This window comes from Indicator indicator, chromosome Z, assembly GCF_027791375.1.
Source record: "Indicator indicator isolate 239-I01 chromosome Z, UM_Iind_1.1, whole genome shotgun sequence".
Lineage (NCBI taxonomy): Eukaryota > Metazoa > Chordata > Aves > Piciformes > Indicatoridae > Indicator > Indicator indicator.
Genome location: NC_072053.1, coordinates 54593614 through 54620872, shown reverse-complemented (window position 1 = coordinate 54620872; position 27259 = coordinate 54593614). Strand labels below are relative to the sequence as shown.

At 40.7% G+C, this 27259-nt stretch overlaps 1 protein-coding gene across 2 annotated transcripts in view; it reads right to left on the bottom strand.

Moving 5' to 3' along the window:
* DAPK1 (death associated protein kinase 1) overlaps positions 1 to 27259 on the bottom strand; it is a 92460-nt gene that overhangs the window by 12539 nt on the left and 52662 nt on the right. The window contains exons 4-19 of one of the 2 annotated variants that reach the window (XM_054398209.1): positions 26979 to 27108; positions 26651 to 26699; positions 26470 to 26496; positions 25928 to 26080; positions 25734 to 25779; positions 24182 to 24271; positions 22851 to 22943; positions 21191 to 21310; positions 16301 to 16399; positions 15399 to 15497; positions 14237 to 14335; positions 13266 to 13463; positions 12064 to 12261; positions 10767 to 10865; positions 8963 to 8965; positions 2885 to 2962 (exon numbers count right to left, since the gene is read on the bottom strand). In XM_054398209.1, the coding sequence (XP_054254184.1) occupies positions 2885 to 2962; positions 8963 to 8965; positions 10767 to 10865; positions 12064 to 12261; positions 13266 to 13463; positions 14237 to 14335; positions 15399 to 15497; positions 16301 to 16399; positions 21191 to 21310; positions 22851 to 22943; positions 24182 to 24271; positions 25734 to 25779; positions 25928 to 26080; positions 26470 to 26496; positions 26651 to 26699; positions 26979 to 27108 (1581 nt within the window). The remainder of the gene's footprint in view (positions 1 to 2884; positions 2963 to 8962; positions 8966 to 10766; positions 10866 to 12063; positions 12262 to 13265; positions 13464 to 14236; positions 14336 to 15398; positions 15498 to 16300; positions 16400 to 21190; positions 21311 to 22850; positions 22944 to 24181; positions 24272 to 25733; positions 25780 to 25927; positions 26081 to 26469; positions 26497 to 26650; positions 26700 to 26978; positions 27109 to 27259) is intronic. The other variant, XM_054398208.1, reaches the window with a different exon arrangement.

Genomic DNA, 27259 nt, shown 5'->3' with positions numbered 1-27259 from the left:
GAGCCGCCTTGAGTCTTCATAAAAATCACACATGACATCAGGCTCAAGATCGATGAATGGGATCATTTTGACCTCTGATGGAGAGGGCAAAGAAGGAAAAACCAGCCTCTTCCACTACCCATTATTCTTCTTACTTGCCTTTCTCAGTAGTGTAACCAGTATTCATAATCTTACACATGCAGCTGTGAAGACTTTTATAGTGACAGCTGCCACCTGACCAATGTGAAAACTTGATACGCATTTCCCCTCCTCTTTATATCAACTACTCCTGTGCTTCACATATCTGGGAGAATTCTCCTCTTCACTTTCCCTCCCCATGCCCAGTTCTCTGTTTATTTCCACTTCAGTTCTTTGCAAGGTAAATACTGCTTTCTCCAGATCATTCTTATCTTCTCTTTCCTCACACAATTATTCTTCTTAAAGCCCTCTCACATACTAATCATCCTCTATTTTTCTACCCCTCTACTTCAAGTGTACATCCTCTGGACTGGCTTTCCTTTTCACTCTCAAGTGCCAATAAATCTGCCTCTCCACTTAATTCTCCCCTCTCAGTTTGCCCTCTCTGTGCATTCACTGTCTTTTCTGCAGCTGCAATCTCATCTTCCTACACAGGCCTTCTGTCCTGAGTTTGCCTAGGATAGGTTTAAATTTTTTAATACTTTTTTTCCCCACAAGACAGCCAGCTGAACCAGCCAGTAGAGTATTTGATATTATACTGACTCATGCCAGATGTATAAGGGAAGGGCTGGATGGGACAAGTGTGGGTGCTTTGAGCAGGCAGGGTGGTGGGGAGGATCAGGTGACTCAAGTCAGGTCTTCTAACCATGGTCAGAGCTGTGCTTTGTACCACTCACTTTATATACCATTTCACCACCATTAGCGTGCTTCCTGATTGGTGTTATCTCTTTGTGCTGTTCTGTTAAAAGTTCCTCACCTCACCCCACTGGATTTTGCCTTTTTCTCTCAATTCACCTTCTCATCCCACCAGGGGGCTCTGTGTATAGGACATGAGGCAGTTGTGTGAGCAGCTGCATGGGGATTGGCTGTGGCTGGACCTGAATCATGACACCTTCCTCAAAGAGAATCACATCTCCTTCTGAGGAGCTTTCCACTTTGAGCTGACCAATTTACCTTCTGTATCTTGTCTTGTAGTAGGATATTCCTACTGTTCCTGCCAAGGACAGTCACAGATGAACAAATTCAATGTGTCTTTCCTCCTTGCCCAGCAAGATGCAATTAGATGTGGATACTCTATTCCCCACACAAGCTGAGCTTGAAAAATTGACAAGGGGATGCAGTGCAGGAGCACAAACTGTCACGTGCCATCTCACCACAGAAAGATGGGCTTTAAGAAAACAGCAGAAAGGGAAAGGCAAATGAACTGGCTTCTTATTCCCTTGCTTCATTCTCCCATTTGGAGCTGAGAGAGGCTCTACTGTTCTGTATTAACCAAGTTTATGGGGGAGTGAGTCATTAAATAAGCACCTACATCCCCTCAAAATTACAGGCTGAGAAAATTGACAGAAATAATAGCACATGTAATTTAGTTCGTTCCTCTCTAACAGGCTTTTTAGAAGTAAGATAGTCACAATGCAAATACTGCACTCCCTCATGGCTAATGCTGAATCCACTATGACAGTACATTCATGTGTATGCTCTTAGATATAAAAACCTCCACAGGCACTGAAAATAAAACAAGTGTCAGGTATGCTCTCTACTAGATTGTATTGACCATTTTGAGCAGTACTAGAATATTTTCAGTGATGCAATTTATTAATTTCAATTGGTCAGACTCTTTTTGCAAAGTATACTCTGATGAAATATGTAATTAGTGCACATTTTCCTCATATATATATAAGCAGGCTTTCAACAATCAAGTATACTCTGCTATCAAGAAGAGAGTTGCAGCTACTAACATCTTCACAAGAGATTTATCTGGCCTTCTCCTTTTTGTTCCAGGTCAACTTGCGTTAGTTCCATTTTCACATCATGACTAAACCAAAAATGTATCCACTTGCATGCAGACACAAGCAAGGGTTCGGTGTGGGTATACAATTATGCAAAATGGATCCTGTCATGAAAAACATTCACAAAATTATCACTGCAAAAGGAAGCCTGAACTGTGGCACTATCTGATATCTTTACTGAAATATTTCACAACCCTAACAAGTATAGATTTACTGTTAGGACTAACTAAAGGACATGGTTCTACTTCCACCATGGTAATCTTCTGTTACTGCTCTGAAATGGCTGTTTACTTCAGTTTTCCACATATCCTTCCACATAATTAAAACAGGATTGTTTTAACTGGTCTGGCTCTTGCCTGTAATCTCCAGGCAAGTGGTCCCCAAACCTTCATGGCCTAAGTGATACTGCCTATATAAGACAATCAATGCACATCAGATGTGTCAGATGCACTGCCTTACAACAACCTCAGATCAGCTTTGCCTTCTACTTGTCAGAGGATTTAGATACTAAAATTGCAGAATTAGAAGAAATTGAGAACTTACGCAACTGTTATTCTATATGGTATTAAAGATTCTAGAAGGGGCACAAACATCTCCAAATACTTCAAAACCCTACTCTAACTAAAACTATGATTGTGGGGAAATGTCTTCTTGTGGGATACGTTAACTCTTAATAGTTATTTTCACATTTCTTCTAAACACCTTAGATGCTTTGCTAGGCACTGTCAGGCACAGGATAAGACATTTTTCTTAACATGTACATAAAGAGACACCGTTCCAGTAAGTTTTTTTTTTTTTTCGCAAGAGCTTTTCAGCATGACTTTGATGAATAGCTTATTGTATAATTTCCTATGATCAAACTTTTCTTAGTATCTTAAAAACTGGAAGACCTCAGCAAAAAATCATGCATTCCCAACCTTTTTAAGTCTTGCAAGCAGACTGGCTACATGTTCATGCTGCTCTGCTCTGGCGAGATCTTCTGCTGTTTTCCCATCCTGTTAAAACACAATAATTAGTAGCAGTTCCTTCCTTTTGCCAACAATAAAAAAATCATACCCAACACAGCTCAGCTACTCAAGGCAGTAACAGAACTGCTGCCAGATTCAAATGAAATTGGGGAGGAAAAAAGCCATGAACCAACCAACAGCTAGTAGCAAATACCCTCCACCAGAATTCCTGTTTTTTTCAAATTGCCAAAAAAAAGAAAAAAAAGTACAATGCAGAACAAGTGATATTTCATTTACGAATTGGCATCTGGATGCCACTGTAACAAAACACGTTAAATTTGGAGCCTGAGAACGATGTCAATGTTCCCCATCTGAATGCCTCCTCTCACCAATTAGAGGATGATAACAAGTTCTAGATATTACATATTAAACAGATCTAAAAGTTTAAATGGTTCACAAAGTGAGACATATCAACATATTCACTCACATGAATGAAGAGTGACAGTGGCAATCAGTCACTGGAAGTTTCAAGGAAGCAAAAACATTGTAAGCGATGTGGTTTAAATTACATCATCAAATTAAAAAGCAGAAGCAAAACTGCCTTCAGTGTTCCAGTTTTGGCATTTATTTATGCATGTTTCACAGGTCAGCAATACAATATTAAATAGGCTGCAACAAAAATTGCTCAGTATTTCCACTCTTCACAACATTAATGTTATTGCATTTTAAAAAAAAATGGGTAACAAGTAACTCTTGAGCACTTTGTTTCTTTCACTCTTTCAGATAAGGGCTTTAAGTTATTAAGAAGAAGCAGTAGTGGAAACCTAAGACCTCCTTTTTTGCTTTTACCTTTGATTTCACAGAATCACAGAATGTTAGGGGCTGGAAGGGACCTTGAGAGATGATCTAGTCCAACCCCCCTGCCAAATCAGGATTTACTAGACTTACATGTGAAACCTGTGTTGTCATATGTAGATCCTGAGGTTACTATGATTATTATCCCTACATATGAAAGAAATATCTCTGACAATTGTTCACCTATTTCCATAGAAGTTGTTACATACCCCAGATCTTTAGGTAATTCAGACAGAACAGAAACAGAACATTTGCAAGAAACAGCCAAAATTGAAGTTGATGGTGTAAACTGACTAAATTTCAACTAATAACCTTACCCTTACATTCCTACCGTAGTTGACATGTAATTGCAGCTTCAGCAAAGAAACATCTGAAGGTAGTTTCTAATGTTAATTTTTCCTTAGAGAAGATATATCAAAGGGGAAGAATCTCTTTGTCTGTTTACTCTGCCCTCCAAATCCAAGTTAATCCTGAGTGCTGGTTGTGTAAGAGGAAAAGTGGTCTAGTTGCTGGGCAGCTACCCTGACATCAGAAGAATGGCTTCAATACTTCCAGTGCTTCCTGAGTTTCCAGTCTCAGGCAAATCCAGGGGAATCCAAAACCATCAAATAAAGGGGAAACTTTGATCCCCTTCCTGAGAATCCCTGTGGTAACAGGATGTGGTCTTCACCAATATAAGGAGTGAATTTTGTTCGGATCTGCAAATCTCTGACTTACTTTGAATCCCAAAGCAGGACTACTGCAGCCTGGCCCTGCGCTCTTCCACAGCACAGTATGTTCCTGTTGCAGTGTAAGGTTGGAGAAGACCTGGGAAACTCCAGATCACCAAACAGTGACAGATGCCTGCACAGGCATTGACTCTTTGAATCAGAGCAGGTCCCACACATCAGGATGGCTATGCCATAACTGCCCTAGCATGGCTTGGTAACTTGTTACTCTGGCTTACTGCTTCTCATTGCTTCATGAAGGTTTGCTCTGGCTTTGGCTAAACTGCTGTACTCTCATACCTCATTTGTTTAGCTCAGTCACAGCTATTTGGGCACAAAGGCAAAGGAAATAATGTGGTGAAGCATTTGGCAAGGAATATGTATAGCAGTGGCTCAGTCAGAGCCTGATCAGTGGGCATGGTTATAACGGGATGGAGGTGACTGCTCCCAGAAACAGAAAAATGGCAAGAGGAATGGTTAATGGTTGCTAAATGTCTAATCAGATGGTGTACACAGTGCAAGCCTACCTATAACAGTAGGATGGCACTGTCATGACCCAGAGCTCCCACCCCACTCCCTAATAGCTTCCTGAGCTGAAGACCAGCTGCTCAATACAGCTGTCTAATGTCAGTTCAGACTGCTGTGAAAGAAGACCACCTGAAAAGAAATCACACCAGGGGCTTTTGCATTACCTTTCACTCAGGTGCTGCTCTTAGGCTTAAGCTTTTGCCCTTGGTCCTTACTTGAGCAAGACTACAGTGACATATGTCTGCATGCTGACAGCCGCCTGAACATGAGCCAGCGAGAGCCAATGGCATCCTGGCCTGCATCAGGAATAGTGTGGCCAGCAGGAGCAGGGAGGTCATTGTACCCCTGTACACAGCACTGGTTAGGCCACACCTTGAGTCCTGTGTCCAGTTCTGGGCCCCTCAGTTTAGGAGAGATGTTGAATTGCTGGAGCATGTCCAGAGAAGGGCAACGAGGCTGGTGAGAGGCCTTGAGCACAAGCCCTATGAGGAGAGGCTGAGGGAGCTGGGACTGTTTAGCCTGGAGAAGAGGAGGCTCAGGGGTGACCTCATTGCTGTCTACAACTACCTGAAGGGAGGTTGTAGCCAGGAGGGGTTTGGTCTCTTCTCCCAGGCAACCAGCACCAGAACAAGAGGACACAGTCTCAAGCTGCGCCAGGGGAGGTTTAGGCTGGAGGTGAGGAGAAAGTTCTTCACAGAGAGAGTGGTTGGAATGGGCTGCCCAGGGAGGTGGTGGAGTCACCATCCCTGGAGGTGTTCAAGAGGGGACTGGATGTGGCTCTTGGTGCCATGGTTTAGATAGTCATGAGGTTTAGGGTGACAGGTTGGACTCGATGATCTTTGAGGTCTCTTCCAGCCTTCTTGATTCTATGATTCTATGATTCTATGTGGCCATGTATCCCATTGACACAGCATCTAAACTCCAGTTTTGACCTCCAATCTGTCTCTTTACTGTAGACTTATGTCGCAGTCACTGGACTCTTATCACAGAATCATTTTGTTTGGAAAAGACCTTGGAGATCACTGAGTGCAACCATTATCTAACTCTACCAGGTCTGGTTCTAAAACATGCCACATAGCCCCACAACTATACATCTTTCAAACACCTTCAGGGATGATGAATCAACCACCTCCCTGGGGAGCCTTTTCTAGCATTTGATAACCTTTTGGTGAAGTTTTTTTCTAATACCCAATCTAAACCTTCCCTGGTGCCACTTGAGGCCATTTCCTCTTGTCTTGATACTAGGGAAAAGAGGCTGGCCCCCACCTCACTACAACCTCCTTTCAGGTAGTAGTAGATAGTGGTAAGGTTTTCCCACAGTCTCATTTTCCCCATGTTAAATAATCCCAGTTCCCTCAGCTGCTCCTCATAGGACTTGCTCTCTAGACATTTTATCAGCTTTGTTGTCCTCTGGACCTGCTCCAGCATTTCAGTATTTTTCATGTATTAAAGGGACCCAAAACTGAACACAGTACTCAAGAAGTGGCCTTACCAGTGCTGAGTACAGCAGTATGATCAATTCCTTGGTCCTGATGGATGCTGTTCCTGACACAGGCCAGGATGCTGTTGGCCCTCTTGGCCACCTGGGCACACTGCTGGCTCATGTTCAGCTGGCTGTCAACAAACACTCCCATGTCTTTCTCTGCTGGGCAGCTTTCCAGCCACTCTGCCCCAAGCCTGCAGCGTTGCATGGGGTTGTTGTGACCCAAGTGAAGCACCTGGTACTTGGCTTATTGAATGCAAAACAATTACCCTTGGCCCACTGATCCAGCCTGCCCAGATCCCTTTGAGGAGCCTTCCTACCTTCCAGCAGATCAAGACTCCCTCCCAACTTAGTATCATCTACAAACTTACAGAAAGTGCACTCAATCCCCTCCTCCAGATCACTGATAAACACAGTAAACAGAACTGGTGCCATCACCAAACCTGCTCTGCTTGCTTTGCTTGAAGTACTGTGGGCCTTTTGCTGGTGAGGACACTCTACCTGCTTGCCTTGTTGCTTTCCCAACTTCTCTTATGGAGCACGGCCTTAGCAAGGGCATTGCCTGACAAGGATAACTTTTGAAGACCATGGCCATCAGACCACAGGAAACAAGACAGAGCAGAAAAGCCTGTGGAGTAGGTGAAGAGCATTGCCAGGGCACTGGCAACAAGGACCAAATACAATAGAATGAACTCTAGATCAAATTTACCCCACAAAACCATTTTGAGATGTTTACACTGACACATGCTAACCATTTAGTTCATGTCTGCTGAAAATTTAGACTTCGGTTTGGAAGCTCAATTTATCGATTGAGGCAACAGGCATTAAAAAAGCACCTGATTCCATAAAAAAGAAATGAACAGAAAAGAAGTTCTTTTTTGTGTGTCTAAAACTGTGAACAAAATGAAGTTGTTTAATTCTGTAGATGTCCACTGCAGGATGAACTGTAGATCACAGCAAGAATTAGAAAATACACACCCAAGCAAAACAGAAAACAGGCTTCGGTAAATTATTTTTCTGTTCAAGCCTCCTTGACAAGGACAGGGCATCTATGCACTGGCATAGCAATGTGTAAGCAAAGCTTGGTTAGAGGATCCATGAAAGCATATTTCACACCTGGTGATTTATTTCAATTGCTGACTGGTTCCTTAGCTGAAAATCAGACAGCTGTGCCTGCAAGAGCTGGTCCATTTGCTAGAATCATCATAAAAAGTTTTTACAAAATCTGACAATTTTAAACTTGGTACAATTTTAGAAACTTCTGTGAGGAGAAGTCGAGAACATGGTATCAGCTAGTATGTGTACACAACAGAAATTTTTTGTCAATATTCACACAGTGGAAATTACTGTATAATCTGGGAACATAAGAGCCTCATCTCCATCCCTTGAACAGTGACGCAACCACTCATTCTGGAGGTCATATCCAGAGTAGTCAGCATGGGTTCATGAAGGAGAGATCATGTTTGACCAATCTCATTGCCTTCTATGTTGGTGTCACCAGCTGGGTAACTGTGGGGACAACAGTGGATGCTGGCTATCTTGTTGTCAGTGAGGCTTTTGACAGTCTCCCTTAACATCTTCAAAGGTACGCTTAGGAAACGTGGGTTAGATGAGTGGACAGTGAGGTGGATTGATAGCTAGCTGAATGAGAGAGCACAGAGGGTTGTGATCAACAATGCAGTCTTTTTGGAGTCCTGTAGCTAGTGGTGTTCCCCAGGAGTCAGTACTAGGTCCAGTCTTGTTCAACATATTCATCAACGACCTGGGTAAAGGGATGTGTACTGTCACCCAGTTTGCTCATGATACAAAACTGGAAGGAGTGGCTGACAAACAAGAAGGCTGTGCCACCTTTCAGCAAGACCTGGACAGGCCGGAGAGCTGAGTAAATGAGAATGTCATGAAGTTCAGCAAGGACAACTGTAGGGTACTGCAGCCCATGCAGCAGTACAGGTTAGTGGTTGACCTGCTGGAGAGCAGTTCCATGGAGAAGGACCTGGGAGCGCTGGTGGACAAGTTTGCCAAGAGGCAGCAATGTGCCCTTACTGACAAGGAGGCCAATAGTATCCTGAGGTGTGTTAGGAGTGTGTCCAGCAGGTCGAGGAAGGTTCTTCTCTCCCTCTACTCTGGTGGGGCCACACCTGGAGTATTCTGTCCAGTTCAATTGAGAGAGTCTAAAGGAGGGCTACAAAGATGACTAGAGGTCTGGAGCATCTCCAGGAGGAGACACTGAGAGATCTGAGGCAGTTTAGTCTGAAGAAGACTAAGAGGGGATCTTAGCAATGTTTATAAATATATGAAGGTCAGGCTCTTTTCAGTGGTGCCCAGAGACAGGAAAAGGAGCAATGGGCACAAATCAGAACACAGAAAGGTCTGTCTAAACATAGGGAATAACTTCTTTACTTTGAGGGTGTTGGAACACTAGAACAGGCTTCCCAGAGAGGTTGTGGAGTCTCCATCTCTGGAGATTTTCAAAACCTGCTTGTATGCATTCCTGTGCAACCTGATCTAAGGGAATCTGCTTTACCAGGGAGGTTGGACTAGGTGATCTCCATATGTCCCTTCCAACTCCTACTGTTCTGTGATTCTATGGTTCATACAATCAAAATCATAAACAAACTTGTCCTAACATAGGCTGTAGCCTAGGGAGGAGGCAGGGAAATCATACTGTAACCCAGTTACTTAACAGTGCTAAGTTAACTCCTCAAAAGTGCCATTCTGAGAGAAGAAACAAGTAATTCTGCTGCACTGGCTGGGAAAGAGCTGTTAATAAAGCTTCTCAGAAGTTTAGCATCCAACTAGCAAAGTAATGCAAAACCGACATGATATTAAAATCGCCACACACACTTCCTCCATTCGTCTTCTCCTTTTCCAGTCTCTCTGCCACTGCACTGCTGGAATAATCAGTATATTCAGCTTGGTCCTTCCACCAGATTTAGGATCAGCACATTATCTCCTTCAAACTGGACTAAAGACATGTACAATGGAAGGCCAGCACCCACACAGGCACGTATACCAACACAGTCTTCATGACATAAATGAAGTGATACAGCTCAAGAATTCCCCCATCACCTTTTGGTTATATCTTCTGTCTACAGTATGTAGCAGTAAAAATACAGATACACAATGTGACATACTGTAAAGAATGAAGGAAACAGGGCAAAAGAGGTGGCAAAGCAAAATCTGTAAAACACTCTACAAAGTCCATTGCATGTACAATTCATTATTATTAATAGGGGACAAGACAATCTGCAATCCAGTAGTTATGAAAGTAATTTTTAGATGCTGAAGTTGTTTAAGCCACAATTTCAAGTTCACTGTCATTCTCCTACCAAATGAGATACATACTTAGAATAAAACCCCCTAGTGCTAAATGTACAGGAAAACATTAAAATCAGCTGTATTTTCTGACCCAACTGTATAATGCACATGACATTTCTCCTTTTTCCCTCCATTTCAGCTGTCTCAGGGATACTTTGTTAGGAAAAGAACTTTGAAAAACATGGACTCAACTGAAATCTAATCACAATATGATTTCACTATGCAGAACAACAGTTATTTCTGAGCAGAATGCATTGGTTAGGGTGAGTAGCAACACACAAGCTGATCCAGTGTGCCTAAGAATAAAACATAGTTAATTTGATCAAAACACAGGTAATGGTGCATATGATGGTTATAATGTATCATGTGTGTATGAGGTGTGCATGATGGACACTTCATTCCTCCTGTGGATATGTCAGCTAGAACGATGTTTCTCACCTTAGTGAGAATGAAATATAACTACTGGAAGCAGTGTTACTGACTGATGTGACATAAATGATTTGTTTTACAAGGATACTTGCATGATAGTTCACTCATGCATGCACACACACAGCTCCCATCACGAAAATAATTTTTTTTTCTCCTGAAAGCAAGAACAGTATTTAAGATACATATAATACATCTGTATGGTAACTGTACATGACATGAAGTGAAATTTATCTCAATGACAGTGGCCCATTGTGCTTACAGAAAACACAATCCTTAGGTGTAGAAGAAGTGGTAGCTTTAATTTAATTGGTTTCAAGATCAGTTTTAAGAAAGGAGTGAGAGGACAAGAGAGAATGCTATTCAAGCTAAGGACATACAATAACCTAACTTTATTTTGTTTCATTTTTTTGGATTTCAAAATGCAATTTCATTAGACCATTGTCCTCTGTTCCATTCCCCTCTAAGAGATTATTTAGTTTCCAGGTCATACACAATACAAGCAAGAAGCACAACAGTATTTCTCAATACTTACAGAGGTTAAAGCTTCTACGTTGGCACCAGTAAGACACAGGAACCGGACAACATCAAGAATGCCATTGTTTGCTGCCAGATGTAAAGGTGTTCTTCCATACTAACATGGGGAGAAAAACATGTCATTATATTAGTCAAAGAACTTCACTCCAAATTTTATGACTAATGATCAAACATACTTTACAGCTATACATACTGATACACAGCAAAGGTGATGCAGGTACTGTTAAGAGAAAATCCTTTTCATTACAGCTTAAGCACAACTGCTCAAAGTTCAATCAGAAACAAAGGTTAGATTGACTATTTAAAAACTGGGAAACAATTTTATAGCTAAATTCTCCACAACTGTGCAGGAATCCTTTAGAATTTTTTGGCTATATTTGACAATGTGTCTTTCTAATTCCCAGTAAATTCAACTGCATTTTTCTTAATTAAATACAAACTGACCAAGTAACACTAAGTCCTTAACCTTTAAAGCTCTGGGTTCTATTTCAATCCAAGTATTAGTGAAGCAGTCTCTCCTTTCCACTCAAAAGAATAAAAAGGATGAATGGGAGAAGTAAGCCTGAAGGAATTTCTGCTTTCCATTGCAGAGGGAAAGTGCTTAAGTATTGCTTCCCCAATTTTTGCTTTTTCCTGTGAATCCACTGACAATGGAATCACTACGGTTGGAAAAGACCTTCAAGTCCAACCATTATCTAACTCTACCAGGGCCACTGCTACACCATCCTTGAGCACCATATCTAGATGGCATTTAAATACACCCCAGGGACTGATTCAACCACTTCCTTGGGCAGCCTGTTCCAATCTTTGATAATCCTTTTGGTACAGAAGTTTTTCCTAATGGAGTTAAATGCCTTGTCAGATGACAGTGTGGACCTTTTCATGTAATTTGGAAGAACTCAAAGAAGATTTTTCATAGAAGTGTACTAGTCTTCAATTTGCACATAAATTACTGTTATTAAATCACATCAAGTCAAGGCCAGCTTTTTCAGTGCCTGGATGTAATCTGCACCAACCAAAGCTATACAGCCACAGAAGAAGTCTGGCATATGCTCCAACATTAGAGTTGAGTGGCAAAACACAGTGTTGTAATTCACTTGGGTTCTTTCTTCATGGAACTTAAACAATCTACTCAGCTGAAACTGGCAAATGTGGAAGGTGAACCATTTAATGCTTTGGTTTTAGCCACCTTAATGAAAAAAAAGGAAAATGTTTTTCATATCAGGGAACTGGAGAAAGTCATCTAGTACAATAGGTGAGCTATCAAAGCAGTTTAGTAATGACATCTCGTTTACCTTATTAGTGACATCCAAATTACAACTTGCTTCACAGAGTGCCATTACAATAGGAACATTCCCATCTTTGCAGGCCACATGCAAGGGAGTGTTGCCATGTCTGTCTTGGAAATCCACAAAACATCCTTGACTGATGAGAGTTTTAACTACTTCGATTTGACATCTTCTCACAGCAAGGTGTAAGGCTATATGACCATCCTGAAATGACAAGAAAACCTGTGAGATTTGGTAATGGTAAAAATAATTTCATTACAATCATCTCGTGTAATTGGCTGCATCTCCTTGCCTCAAAAATATTTTTTAAAAATGTTTATTTTGAGGGTGGAGGCAGGGAGATGCACAGTATCTGTCAGAACAAATCAGACATGGGATGAAAGCTAATTTCTCTTAAGCCACTGGGCTTTGCAGTGGAATGGATGAAATACAAATACACATTCTCTGCTGATGACTTCCCTAGGAGGTGGGTGAGTGACCAACTGTACCAACTAGCTGAATATCGTAAACCACTCTAGTGTTTACTCTCAGCAGTTAGTGATGCAGAAGTCACAGTCTGCCTAGTGATCATTAACTTTAGAGACAGAGCTTTCCCTCTCTTGGAAAATTTACAGAGACAATGTGACTGAAAAACACCCAAACTAATTCTTTTAGAAGGAGAAGCATTTCTCTGAACTTGCTTTAATAACTAACCACAATAAAGGTAGCTAAAAGCAGAAGCATACAAAATGTACAAGCAATGACATATAAAATTTGTTTGTTGGGATTATATCATTAAAGACAAAAGCTGATTCAGTATCAGAGTCACACTTTTAAATAGTCAAAATTTAGCGTACTGGAAATCAGTGTGATTTATCCAAATCATAAAAATCCAAGGCAAACAGTAAATCCATCTTTTTCTCTGAAGTGAATAGTTTGTTGCCAATTACAGAACCCAATGTTCCTGCCATTTTTCATAGAGTGTTACTCATAGGGTGTTAATTGATAAGGTGGTAATGAATCAGCAAACACCCTATTGTGGAAAAACAATCTGTGGGCAACTTTAAAGACTGCTGCAGTCATCAGTAGTTTCTGTGTAACCTGCTCAGAAAACCTATGTCATGGAAGCAAAGCTGACTTGCAGCATTCAAATGAACCAATTCAGAGATATGACTCTGTGACTTGTGATCTCTGGATGTGATTCCTTCTCAAAAGCAACTCAAACTAACCTTGTCTGTTGCATGAAGGTCAGCCTCATGTTCTGCCAAACATTCCACAATATCATGGTAACCTCTAGCAGACGCTGTCAGAAGTGGAGTCTCCCCATCTTTGTTTTTAATGTTCACGTTGCAACCTGCTTCACACAGTGCTTTGGCAACAGAGTAGTAGCCATGCCAAGCAGCACAGTGCAGTGGGGTTTCTTCTTCCTATCAAACATGGAAAACAAAAGAAACCCAGCAGAGCTGCATCAAATGCCATGAGCTTAAGACAGAAAGACAAGAAGATGACATGAAAGAAAAAAAGCAAGGATTTAAACCAACCCAAGAAAGTAATTCTACCAAAGTCTGAGAAATGGAATATCCATTCTGTACCTCTTTGTACCTAAGAGTAGAGGACTTGGACTATAATCATGTTTTCTGTAAAGGTCTGACGTAAAAGAAATAGTCAAGCAGCACATCCTGTGGTCCCTTGGCCTGCTACTGCTTAAACAATACGAAGGTAGTCCTAGAGGATACAGGACTTGTGGAGGTTTGTGAAACTCATACACAGTTACATTTTGGTCAAACTGGGGGTTTTTTGTTAAGCCTCATCTTTTCTCACAAGAGTTCAAACCTCTTAAAGAAGCCCTCCCCTCATTTTCAAAAGTGAGTGTTTGACAGTTCAAGAAGTCCCATGACAGCTAAACCCAACCTGATTTCAAGGGAAAAAATAACAAGCCTTAGTTGAACTCAAATAGTACACAAAACCACTGATACCCTTTGTGATGCTGAGTTTTTCCACCTTTAAGCCTTCACTTTTGAGAGAACCTGTGTTTTATAACAGTAGCTGATTCATGCACACTGGGTTTTGCGTGATCTTCATCAATAAAGAGGCATTAAACCCTTCATAATTACATCGGTTTTTTTGAAAAGCAAACATGACAGAGGCTGATACTGAAGTCTTATTTGTGGAAGAAAACCATGCAGTGTCCAGGACTTACCTTGTCTTGAAAATTTGGATTGGATCCAATGCTACAGAGAAACTGAACCACATCCACATGCCCATACCGAGCTGCAACGTGCAGAGCAGTTTCCCCAGACTGCAATTAAAGAAGAACATGCTGGTGTAATTTCACATTACCCCTGAATGCCAGGATACTGCATGGGTACTCCTCCCTCACCATGACTCACTGGCACAGCAATGGTCAGCAGAGATCTCCTGCTTACAAACTGCAGTTATATGTAATGGATACCTTGTCACCTGACAGGCTATTTCTTCAAAGACCTTCCTTTTTAAGAACTTGCCTATGTGGTTTGCTCCAAGTCAGAACCACAATAGGATTTCTGAGTAATTTAAGGAAGCAAATGTATGTGCAGTTGGTATTGAAACAGATTCCATAGTTCCATTCATACTGTATCCATATGCCCCTCCTCCATCCTGTACATACAAATATAAGGAGCTGGCCTAACACTGTGTTGTATTTTGGTCACTAGTTGAAATATTTGCAACCTTTTGTTGAAATTATGGGAAGAAGAAATGGTATTTTTATCAAGAGAGTAACTTCTCTCCTAGTAACCAAATCAGGAGTCAAACACTAATTTTGCTACCATGCCTTGCCTTAGTTTCCTCCACAAAGCAAACTGCTTCACAATTATAACTACCTCTTACTGCAGTTTTGGCTAGTATAAAAACACCACTATGGAATAAGATTTTAACAGCAGCCAATGTTTCTCAAGTAACGCTGCTGGAGACCAGGTAAGCACTCATCAGATATGAGTTGCTAGGCTTCATTATACTCAAAAATAGTCAAATTTACTTGTCAGACAAGAGGAATGAAAAACAGAATCATGACTTTAACCTGAGTCCCAATGAGAAATCTAGTCTTCAAGCACAAATTAACTTACGTTTGTACTTCCCCACCTAACCACCATGTACTCACCACATTTAGTATGTGTGCTTTGTTAACATTTGTCAGGAAAATAATCAGAACATCCAGCTACTTTAAAGCTGTGCTATCACAACATGTAAAACCCTATTAAAAAAGCCAGTCACATTCTTGGAATGAGGCCACAGCAGAATATCGTTCCAATTGATTTATCCCTGCCAATACAAAATTATTTAAAAAATGCCCCCTGCATGAAAATGAAAAAAATTTTTCTTACCTTATCTTTAACATCCAAAGGACATTTATTGTCATTGAGAAATTTCAGTGTTTCTACATGACCATGTCGAGAAGCCCAATAGATTGCATTAGATCCAGCCTATCAAAAGTATTTGATTACAGATGTTACTCATCAATTTAGAACCCTTAATTCTACATTTTTGTCTAACATTCACTTAGATATTTATAGATATATTGAACAGATATTCAACCTTATATGAACGTATTAACTTTTTAAGAGAAACCTTCAAGTTGGATCAACAACCCCATACACCAACAATAAAATCAAAACCCCTCTATCCAAGGACGACTTGACAGGATCACGGCTTGCAAGGATAATTTTTTCCCCCCCTGTAAGAGAGTTTTGTGGAAAGAACAGTCGTGAGATAAAAAAAACCAAACCAACCTTTCTACAACTTAGCATCTGTTAGACAGAGAAGCAGTCAGTGGCTTGTTTCCTTTAAATAAATCCCAGATTGTTACCACACACTATGAAAAGAAACCTGTTGCAAAGCACACTCTCTATCACATATGAATTTTAATTGTCATATCTCCATTGCTAAAATGTACATTTGTTATTTTGCATTAAATAAAGTTCACCATTGAGTTTTAGGGAAACCACTAAATTGAACTAATTGTGGCAATTTTGTAAGCATGAACTACATTGTAAGATTAGTATCATTCTAACTACTTCAGCTAATGAAATTATCAAAATCAGAGGATATGCTCTACTAGTAAATGGCATTACTGAAGACTTGCATTTGTCTTCTTGCTGTGGAAGACAGAAAATAGGCTCTACAGTACAGATTTTTTCATTTCCAATACAGCTTCATCTGAATGGCTTGTCTTCTGTTAACCGTACTGAAAAACTTATACAGAATGGTGACAAAGCAGAACTCGGACCTTATCTTGAACATCAATACGGGATCCACGCTTTAAAAGCAGCTGAAGCATCTGAACGTTTCCACAGCCAGCAGCAATCAGTAGTGGAGGTGTTCCGTGCTATCGGTGAAATACGAGCAAGAATGATACAATTAATTTTTGAATGACTAAAAACATAGCAGAATAGAAGGCAGGTAGTGAGTGCTACCTCTGGATTTCTAGTTTCAAATTAAGTCGTCAGGGAATATTGTATAGGAAATACTTTCCCCCTTTGTCCAGAAAAATTTCCTGCATGGGAATCTTCCTTATTTTGGGGATGAATTCACATTTACTAAATGACATACCACACACTAAAAGCACGCTTTTCAAATTAGGAATATTAACGTTAAGCTCTTATTAGAGATCAGTTTGGCAAGGACATTCCCCTTTGCAACTTCTTTATATCTACATTTTAAGACAGATTACCTAAGGTGCCTGCAACATTACCTCAAAGACGCAAGCCATCAGCAACACACAAGAAAGTTAAATAGGACTGCACCATTAAAACAAAAAAATACAGTGATTTCTCAAAAGGTTCAAGACCCCATCACAGTAAAATAACAAATATTTTACTTATATACTGCTCTTCATTGATATTTCTCAAAGTACTTTATAAGAAGGTCAGTATAGCCATTCAAAAACGTGGAAATTAGAGCAGAGATGACTTATTCAAAATTAAGCTGAGCCAGCAACAGAACTTTGGTCTTCTGGTCTCAGAACCAATACTCCTATTAGTACAGCAGCAGCACACTATAATGCTGTACCAAGAAAGTAATTAAATTTCTGGAAATGAAAGACACCATCTAACATTATGTTCACATAATCACTTTCTGCAGCATGGTTTGGTCTATAAGACACCAGGCCTGCTACCAACAGTTGAGGTTAACTTGTCTCAAAGGGGGGAAAGGATCCCAGGACAAGAATTAGCAGGACTTATAGGAAGAGCTTTAAACTAGATTTGATGACGAATGGATATATGAAGGGGGAGGGGGAAGAAATCAGGCTTGACTGTAACAAACAGAACGTCAGCTCACTGGAGGCTCCTGAGACTGCAGAAGCCAGCAAAGAATGTCCCATGAAATATCTCAAGGGAATCAAGGGGAGCTCTGCTAGTAAAGTGATGAAGCCAACTGCCCAGCTGAAGTGCATCTACATGACTGCATGCAGCACAGGCAACAAATGCAAGGAGATGGAAGCCACCGTATGGCTAGGAAACTATAACCTGAGACCTGGGGGGATGAATCCTGTGACTGAGTTGTGGCTATCAATGGCTACAGACTGTTCAGAAGGTGAGGAAGGAGAGGTGGATGCGTTGCCCTCTATCTCAGGAAATGGATAGAGTGTGCAGAAGAGACCCTGAAGAACTGCTGTCAACAGGTTGAAAACTTATGGAAAAGAATTAGAAACAAAAGCAACAAAGAGAACCTTGTGGTTGGCATCTACTACAGGCTACCCAACCAAGGGGAGCCCACTGATGAAGCCTTCCTACTCCAGCTAGAGGAAGCTTTGCACTCGCAGGCTCTTGTCCTGTTGGGGGACTTTAACTACCCCAACATCCGCTAGAAAAGTAGCATGGCAAGCTGCAAGCATGGCAATCGAGGAGACCCCTTCAGTGCCTCAATGATAACTTCCTGTGCCAGATAACAGGTAGTCCTGCCCAAGGGAATGCAAGATTTGGCCTGATGATCACAAATGCAGATGAACTCATCAGTGATGCCAAGATTAGGGGCAACCTGGGCTGCAGTGATCATGCAGTCCTAAGAGACAGCAAACAGGCAAGGAGCAGAGACAGGACTCTAAATTTTAGGAAGGCAAACTTCCAGCTCCCTAGGGAGTTAGGCAGTAGGACCTGATGGGAAAGGATCCTCAGGGACAGTGGAACAGAGTATAGCTGGCAGATCTGTAAGGACATTATGCTCACTGTGCAAGTGCTCTTGATGCCCATGTGTAAGAAATTGTTCAAGGATGGAAAGAGACTAGCATGGCTGAATAGAGATCTGCTAACAAAATAAAGAGCAAGAAGGAACTGCACATACAGTGGAAGCAGGGACAGGTAACCTGAGAGGAGTATAGCAACATCACCTGGTTGTGCAGAGATGAGGTCTGGAAGGCCAAGGCATGGCTAGAGATGAACTGGCAAGGGATGCAAAGAATTAACAAGAAGGGATTCTACAGGTAGATTAACCAGCAAAAAAAACGTTAAAGCAAGCACTCCCCTTCTGAGGAAAGGGGGAAGAGCTGGTGTCAACAGATGAGGAGAAGGCTGAGATGAGGAGAAGGCTGAGATACAATAAATCTTTTTGCCTCAGTCTTCACTGCAATCTTGCTCTGTCCCTGAGTTGACAGGGGACCTATCCTCCTGAGTTGATGGACCGCCAGGTGCAGACCAGTGGCGTAAAGTTCCTCCCACTGCAAGGGAAGATCAAGTTCAAGATCACTTGAGGAACTTCAACACATGAGTCTGTGTGACCTGATGAGATGCATTCCATAGTCCTGAAGGGACTGGCTGATGCAGTTGCAAAGCCACTCTCCACTGCATTGAAAAGTCCTAGCATCAAGTCCCTGCAGACTTGAAGAAGGCAAACCATGTACCCATTTTTAAAAAGGGTAAAAATTACCCTGGAATTACCTGGAAATTACCCACCTGTCAGCCTTACCTCTGTGCCTGGGAAGATCATGGAACAGATCCTCCTGTAAGCTATACTGGAACACACTGGAGGACAGGGAGGTGATTTGAGACAGCCAGCATGGTTTCACCAAGGGCAAGTCCTGCCTGACTAACCTATTTGCTTTCTATGATGGTGTAACTTCACCAGTGGACAACGGGAAGACCAACAGATGTCATCTACCTGGACTTTTGTAAAGCTTTGACACAGTCCTCCGTGACATCCTTCTCTCTAAGCTGAAGATATATGGATTTGATGGGTGGCCTGTCCAGTGGGTAAAGAATTGGTTGGATGATCAGATACAATGGGGAGTCATCAATGGCTTGATGTCCAGAGAGGTGGACAAGTGTTGGACAAGGTGGAGAGAGGTGACAAGTGATGTCCATCAAAGGTCTTAAATGGGACCAGTGCTGTTCAATACTTTCATCTATGATACAGAGAGCAGGACTGAGTGTACTCTCATCACGTTTGCAGATGATACCAAGCAGAGTGGTGCGGTTGATAAGACTGAAGGCTGGAATGCCATCCAGTGGGACCTGGACAGGCTGAAGAAGTGGGCTGCGGACAATCTCATGAGGTTCAATAAGACAAAGTGCAAGGTCCTGCACCTATGTGAGGGCAACCCTGGGAGATGCTAAGATTGTGAGCAGCCCTGCAGAAAAGGACTTGAAGGTACTGGTGGATGAGAATCTGGACATGAGCCAACAACACACGCTTGCAGCCCAGAAGGCAAATCCCATTCTGCGCTGCATCAAAAGCATGGCCAATAGGTTGAGAGAGGTGATTCTGCCCCCTGCTGACCTCACCTGGAGTACTGTGTCCAGCTCTGGGGGTTCCAACGCATGAGAGACACAGACACAGTATAGAATCACAGAATCAGAATCACAGAATCAATAAGGTTGGAAAAGACCTCAAGGATCATCAAAGTCCAGCCTGTCACCTAAGACCTCATGACCACTAAACCATGTCACCAATTGCCATGTCCAATCCCCTCTTGAACACCTCCAGGGATGGTGACTCCACCACCTCCCTGGGCAGCACATTCCAACAGCTAACAGCTCTCTCTGTGAAGAACTTTCTCCTCACCTCCAGCCTAAACCTCGCATGGCGCAGCTTGAGACTGTGTCCTCTTGTTCTGGTGCTGGTTGCCTGGGAGAAGAGACCAACCCCCTCCTGGCTACAACCTCCCTTCAGGTAGTTGTAGACAGCAATGAAGTCACCCCTGAGCCTTCTCTTCTCCAGGCTAAACAACCCCAGCTCCCTCAGCCTCTCCTCATAGGGTTTGTGTTCGAGGCCTCTCCCCAGCCTCATTGCCCTTCTCTGGACACGTTCAAGTATCTCAATATCCTTCTTAAATTGAGGGGCCCAGAACTGGACACAGTTGGAACAGGTCCAGAGGGGGGGCCACAAAGACGATCAGAGGGCTGGAACACCTCTTCTATGCATACAGGCTGAAAGAACCGGGGATATTCAGCCTGGAGAAGAGAAGGCTCCAGGGAGATCTTATAGGTACATTTCAATATCTGAAGGGGACCTACAGGAAGGCTGGGGAAGGACTGTTTACAAGAGTTTGTAGTGACAGGACGAGGGGCAATGGTTTTAAGCGGTAGCTTTAGGTTGGACATAAGGAGGAAGATCTTTACAATGAGAGTGGCAAAATACTGGAACAGGTTGCCCAGGAATGAGGTCCCATTCCTGGAGACATTCAAGATCAGTCTTGATGTGGCCCCAGACAGTCTGATGTACCTGGAGGTGTGTCTGCTCACTGAAGGTGCACTGGACAAGATGACCTTTGAGGGTCCCTTCCAACCCAATGCCATTTGCTAATCTGTGGGATTACTGTTTCCAATAGTGCTTTGCACAGTCAGTCTGGTTGTTCCTACATATTTTGCTGCCATAATCTGCCATAAGAAACAGTAACTGCAAGAAAAAGCTGATACCTGATATACCCCAGCTCTTGAGAATAGATTTGATTATATTTTGGTCAAAGGCCTAAGCAAAAAAAAGCCATTTGAGGCTCCATTTTCAGGTACTTTGAGAAGACTGAACACAGAATACATTAAAATTTCTCCTGAGAAAAGGCAATTATTTCCCATCCACTTGTCTTTTCATTTCAGGTGTTACATTTCTATTTCACAACCACGTTGCTCTATTCAATAAGGGTGATAGCTAGTCCCCCACACATCTCATCACAGACCCACACTACCTTGTTGGGTTGATTGACATCGTAATTTGTCAGAGATCCCAGAAGGTGCTGTAATCCAGGAACATTGTCATCATTGATGGCATGAATAATAGCTTTCATCACAAAAGAATCCTCCTCATCCTTGCAATTAAGTGAGAAAGAAAAAAAGTTGTTATCTTTGAGGAAAAACTCCCTATCTCAACAGCTGCTATGACATCTATTGAAAAAAAAAGTAAAATAAGTCTTTTAGAGTTTCACTTGTAAATTGCAATGCTTTGTAAAGTATATGGCTAACATATACATAGATTATTTGAAAACCCACAACAAACCATTCACAGCCTTTCTATTACAATGTACTTCCTTCTTCATTCACGCATGAACCCGTTACACATTGAGATTCCAAAAAGATTGCTTTTATTAGGTGTATTTTCTTTTTCCTCCTAGGTCTTCCAACTGATGCAATACCTGCATGAAATGAAACTAATTCTATGCATATATAAGAGCATTAAAAACCCAAGAAGTACACAAACAGCAGTATCAAGTTTTGCATCATCCAGGAATATGACACAGGAGAGGTACTGCAGATCAAGGTTTCATCTATCCAAATGGCCCAGTTAAAAATCTAGGACTAGGTAATGAACCTGGATACCTCTGCATGTGTAATTTTATTTTTTCCCATGCATTAAAATCTCAAAGAACTGAAATTCACTGAGCAATATTTGGATCACTCTTACCGCCTCTCTACTGTGGTTTCAGATTTTTTAGAAAACTACGCTAAAATCTTTTCTGCTGCAACACAAGTGTGAAAAGTTGATCCACTGTTAAAAAGCATACTGAGAGCTAAGGTGGGAGAGGCAGAGGAAGGAGGGCAAGACAAAGAGAACAATGAGTGTGGCAGCAGGAAGATAAGAGATAAAAAGTAGGAACAAGAGTGCAGAGGAGGGACACTAGGAAGATAATATGGATTAAAAAGGCTTTGCAGACTTTTTAAAGTTTGATCCTATTAACGCAGAGAAAAGATGAGGTTACGCAGCTCTAAACACACTGACTTACATGCATTGCTGATCACAGGGAATTTGTGAAGCATGAATTAAAACCTGGAGAGTAAGCTAACAAATAATGCTTTTGGATTTACAAGCATTTGTAATTACAAAGCATACAGCAATTTCTCCTGACTACTTAAATCTAGTAGACATATACTGTACCACAAACTGATTACTGGCCAACTTTAACATTTCCTCCCAAGCAACTCTTGCGGTAACTGCTGTCTAGCACTGACTGTATCTAAGACTGCCTCAATCAATTTGACTAATCAGTAAAAGAAATGCAGTATGACTTTACTCTATGCAGTGCCATAAAAAAATCAGATACAACTTATTCACATTATGATTGCTACAGTTCAGAATATTCTCCTGAGTTTCAAAACCAAGATAGACACATTTCTGGCACTAACTGTCAGCCTCATCATGGGAATTAATAAACTAAATTTCAAGGCTTGTATCATGAAGAAGATCAGTCCGTGTATAACTGACCTCACAGACTTATAATCTATTTATTCCCACATAAGAGATGAATTAATTATGTACAGTTTAAATGGCCTAAAGTTACAGTTAGAATGATTTCAGAACATGTTACATTTCAGATGTAGTAAAGCATTCTAAGCACGTAAGTACACACTTACCAAAGTATCATCACTCCTAGCGACACTCATGTTACTTCTGGATAAGAATGATCTTGATAGTCTTTGGCACAGGGATATTAAGCGCACTGATTGCTTTTTAAAAAAATAAGAAGAAAAAAGCTATGTGTGAAAACAAAACTCAAAACAGAGTATTTGTGATGATGCTATTACAGATTTCAAAGGATTACCATTGTATTAGCAAAACAAACAGGTGTTTGATTTCAACACCCTCAATCTCCTTTTTATATTGTATCTCAATCTTCAATTTCTTTTGACATTAATAAGCCAAAGAGGCTATTCATATGCACTGAACAGAACTATATAGTATTTTTGGACTGACATTATTTCACACAGCTGTTCAAATACAAAGCAAAAAAATATTTGTATTTACATCCTCTTGTTCATGTTGAAAACATTTAAGTGTACTTACTTTGAAGCATGTATGCACAAGAAAACTAAAATAAGTGTAAATCAGATGACAGCATCTCTTTAGACACGATATTAGAAAACAGTTTAAGATACTCTTAGACTCACCATTTTATTATAGGACAGCAGACTATTACCTAAATTTCGTAAATACCATAGACATTCACCTATCACAGGCACTAAGTTGCACAAAAAAAATTTTGCTGCATAGCTCAGTATTTTGTGCCTTTGTTCATATCTTAACAAAATCATTCTATTTCTTGGCTTCTTTGAGAATGAATAAAACTCCTTTTCTCATAATAGCCACCTTTGCTGTCTCATGTTTCACCTCTCCTCAGGATAAACAGATCTCACACAACAGTCCTGCCCTTCCTTAATATCATTGTGAATTCCCCAACGTTCACACTGGAGGAAGAGGGATAACCATCTTGATGAATTGCTCCTTAAGCAGATCAGTGCTTTCAAATAACACCTTGCCCCACTTCTGCAGAGATTAAATGATGCCAACGTTCTTAACAGGCTGGCAGTCAGACCAAAAAATCCTTTGCAAAAGTGTTGTGTTTTAGATCTGGTTGTCAGCTGACCACCACACAGCCACTCACTTGTCCTCCCCCGCTCCAGAGAATGGGAGAGAGAACTGGAGCAGTAGAGGTAAGGAGACTCATAGGTTGGGATAAAAACAATTTAATAATTGAAATTAAATAAAATTAATAATTATAATAACAGCAGCAATAGAATATATAAATGAGTGATGGACAAGGCAATCACTCACCACTCCCCAAACAAATGACAGAAGAATGAGTTTCTTTTTGCCCCCTCTTAGAGGCACTGATATTTCCTTGGAGCAGGTAACACTACTGCACTTGTATTTCAGCAACATTTTGAAGATTTATTGAGTGGCTTACTTTCCACTTTCGTCGCGCTGCAAACTTCTTGAATTTCTCCATATTCACTGCAGAAGCTTTTCTGCTAAGTGCTTGCTGGGTGTCCTTAGGCTATGCACAAAAGGAAAGCAAAGCTGCTGTAAAATATTCCACAACTGCAGCCAGAATTTTCATAAAGTACCTTCTGTAAGGCTGTCCTTCAGTAATGGCTTACATTTATATTTACATTATAGTACTGTAGTCATACTGTAATACAAATGTAATTGTAAGCACATCATTTTAACATCCGCAGCCTAGTGAGCCATGTAGATGGAATTTCTCGAGAAAATACCTGAGAAAATACTGAAGGAAATCCAGATGTAAGAATATTTCACTCAATACTAAAATTTGTTTTATCCATTTTGAACATAAAAAGCCAACAGCCAACATAACATCCAGTCTTATCCTTCACTTCCCTCTGTGATGGAGACATAGGCTATTATACTCTAGATAAATTTTCTCTTCTAGGAAGATTTTCTGGCCAATTTCAGATTCAGTTAAACTTTGTTCCAGTCTCAGTGTAATCAGATGGATATTGCTGGGACCCGAAAAAATAACATCCTACCTATCTGTGCACCAATTTCTAAGGCTGAACCCCTTAAACTTTCTCACAGGGTAATACTAAGCACCATTTACTAGGGGACTACACTAAACACTGCATTATATGATCCAATGACTGAAGTAAATTTTATGGATAAATTAAAGCAAAGGCTGTAAGGGGAAGGGGGAAAAGAGAATATGACCATTGCGGTCAGGGAAGAATGCTTGAAAACTTAGAATACAATGGAATGTAACAGAGTACAAAACAATGTATCTTGTGGAGACCTTGGTCCCTGACAACCAAACCTGGACAATGCTTGCTTCAGTGGTTTAAAAGACCATTTCATTACATTCAGTGTATTTGAATTAAATTTAGGATTACCCCACCAAAAAGCAAACAAGCACAGTCAGATCTCTAGTTGCTGTATTGGTGTAGAAATTTTTGCCTTCAGATGCTGAACTTTGAACTGGAGCATCTGTGGCACAGTAAAATACTCTGCTAGGTCCCACTTTCTCCTTTTCACATTAGTAGCACAACAGCTTGACCCAAACCAGACACAGTGGAACACTGGAAGAAGAAGTGGACCACTGCTGTGCATCAACTGCTTTCTTCTATCTAAAGAGGAATAAAAGAGGGATGACCCTTTTTTTTCCAGGCCAAATAAGGAGCAAAAGAAAAAATGTGATATGAGATTGGACTGGATTTTGAGAATGTATCTCTGTCACTGCAGTGGTCCCTGAGCTCAGACAGCTTCTCTGTCTAAGCATGATTTTAATCTCAATTAACAGGTTACTTTGCTAAGTTATATAGAGTGTGTTAATGACATCCATGTTTTGCATGTATTACTTTTCATAGAGACAACTTTCCAAAACATAAGAGTTATATTAAATAATTATGCCAATTTTCCTTGTGAAGAACCTTGAAAAGTGAAAGTGAAGTATGAAATGAAGAATGATTAAAAACAGAACAATAGAGAATGAATTACACACTAACCTTGATCCAAGGATGCAGCAAACTATCTTGAATAGTCATTCTCTTCCTTTAATAGAAGAAGAGATAGAACTGTTTCAGACAGTAAAAAATACATAATGCTACATGTTTATTAAACGAACATCTGAAACTGTCAAGTAATTTGAAGTAACAGAGACATATGCTGCAACAGTGCAAACACAGGAGAAACAACTCACTTTGGATCCTTAACTAGAAGTCTTCGTATAAAATCTTTAGCTAGGGCACTGGTATTACTGAAGAACTCTTCTTCAAACTCATAATTCACAGCAGACACATTTGCTAATGTTTCTTGTTTGGTTTCTCCAAGAAATGGTGATGCACCACTCAGACTGCAAGAAAAATACAACAATGCTCTCATTACCTGTTGTAACATTGCTTTTTCAGCCCTCTGAGACCAAGAGAAGAAAGAGAACGTTTCTCTTTTGTGCTTTAAGGCTGCAAATGTACTTTCATGAAGATGTGATCTAGCAGGGCAAAAAGCTTTGCTGTAATTTCAGACAATATTGATTGAGATGAAGCCTCTCAGGAAAACCACCTACTGATTCTCATGTTATCACAATGCTGATTAACAGCCATTCTTTCAATAATTATACAATTGCTTTAATGATCATTCAACTTGAATCATGATGTACACAGACACCACCAAAACCCCAGAGGAGAGAATCCGAATTAAAAAAGCTAGTATTTGAAAGAATCACCTGTTGGTTTTGGTACTTACAGAATATAAGTTATTACACCAATGCTCCTGGAGTGAAGGAAAATGGACGGGAAAAAAAAAAAAAAAAAAGGAGGGATAGGGGAGAGAAACACATGGGAGGAGAGAAAGGAGAAAAAAAAATACGGTTAGACCATAAGAACAATAATGAGAGATTTATTTCAAGTAAGATCCAGTAACTTACCACATATCTGCTTCAAGACCAAGAGGCTCATAATTTACTATTTCAGGAGCTACAGGAGAAAGCAACAAAGATCAGTACCTACTCAGAAAACAGATCTATGTCATTCTGAAACTCTGTCAAAGATAACAAGCTAAGACTTTGAGAGACAAGAACATCCTACTGCAAGTCTAAGTCGGAACTGAATGCTACAAACTGCTTACTTAAATTTCAAGATGTCATGAATTACACCCAAATTAGATAATTTGTAACTCATCCAAACCAAGCTATGCTACACATACTGTTCCACAGACTAAGAAAGAATAGTTTGAAGAAACAACAGTTTTCTCACCAACAAACTCTGGCGTTCCAAAGATATTTTTGAATTCATTTCCAAAGTCAATTTTGTGTGCTAAACCAAAGTCAATAATCTTGATTCGAGGCTTCGGTACATTTCTGTCCAATAACATTATGTTTTCAGGCTTTGAGAAGGAGAAAGGGGAAGAGAGAGATTATACATAGGTACAAAATGTCTGACACGTACCAGCATTCTTCAGCACTGAACACTTCTCTTTATCTCCCTCAGCCTCTAGAAATGTGTCTTCAGCAGAAAAATCCTATCTTATCCTCTGA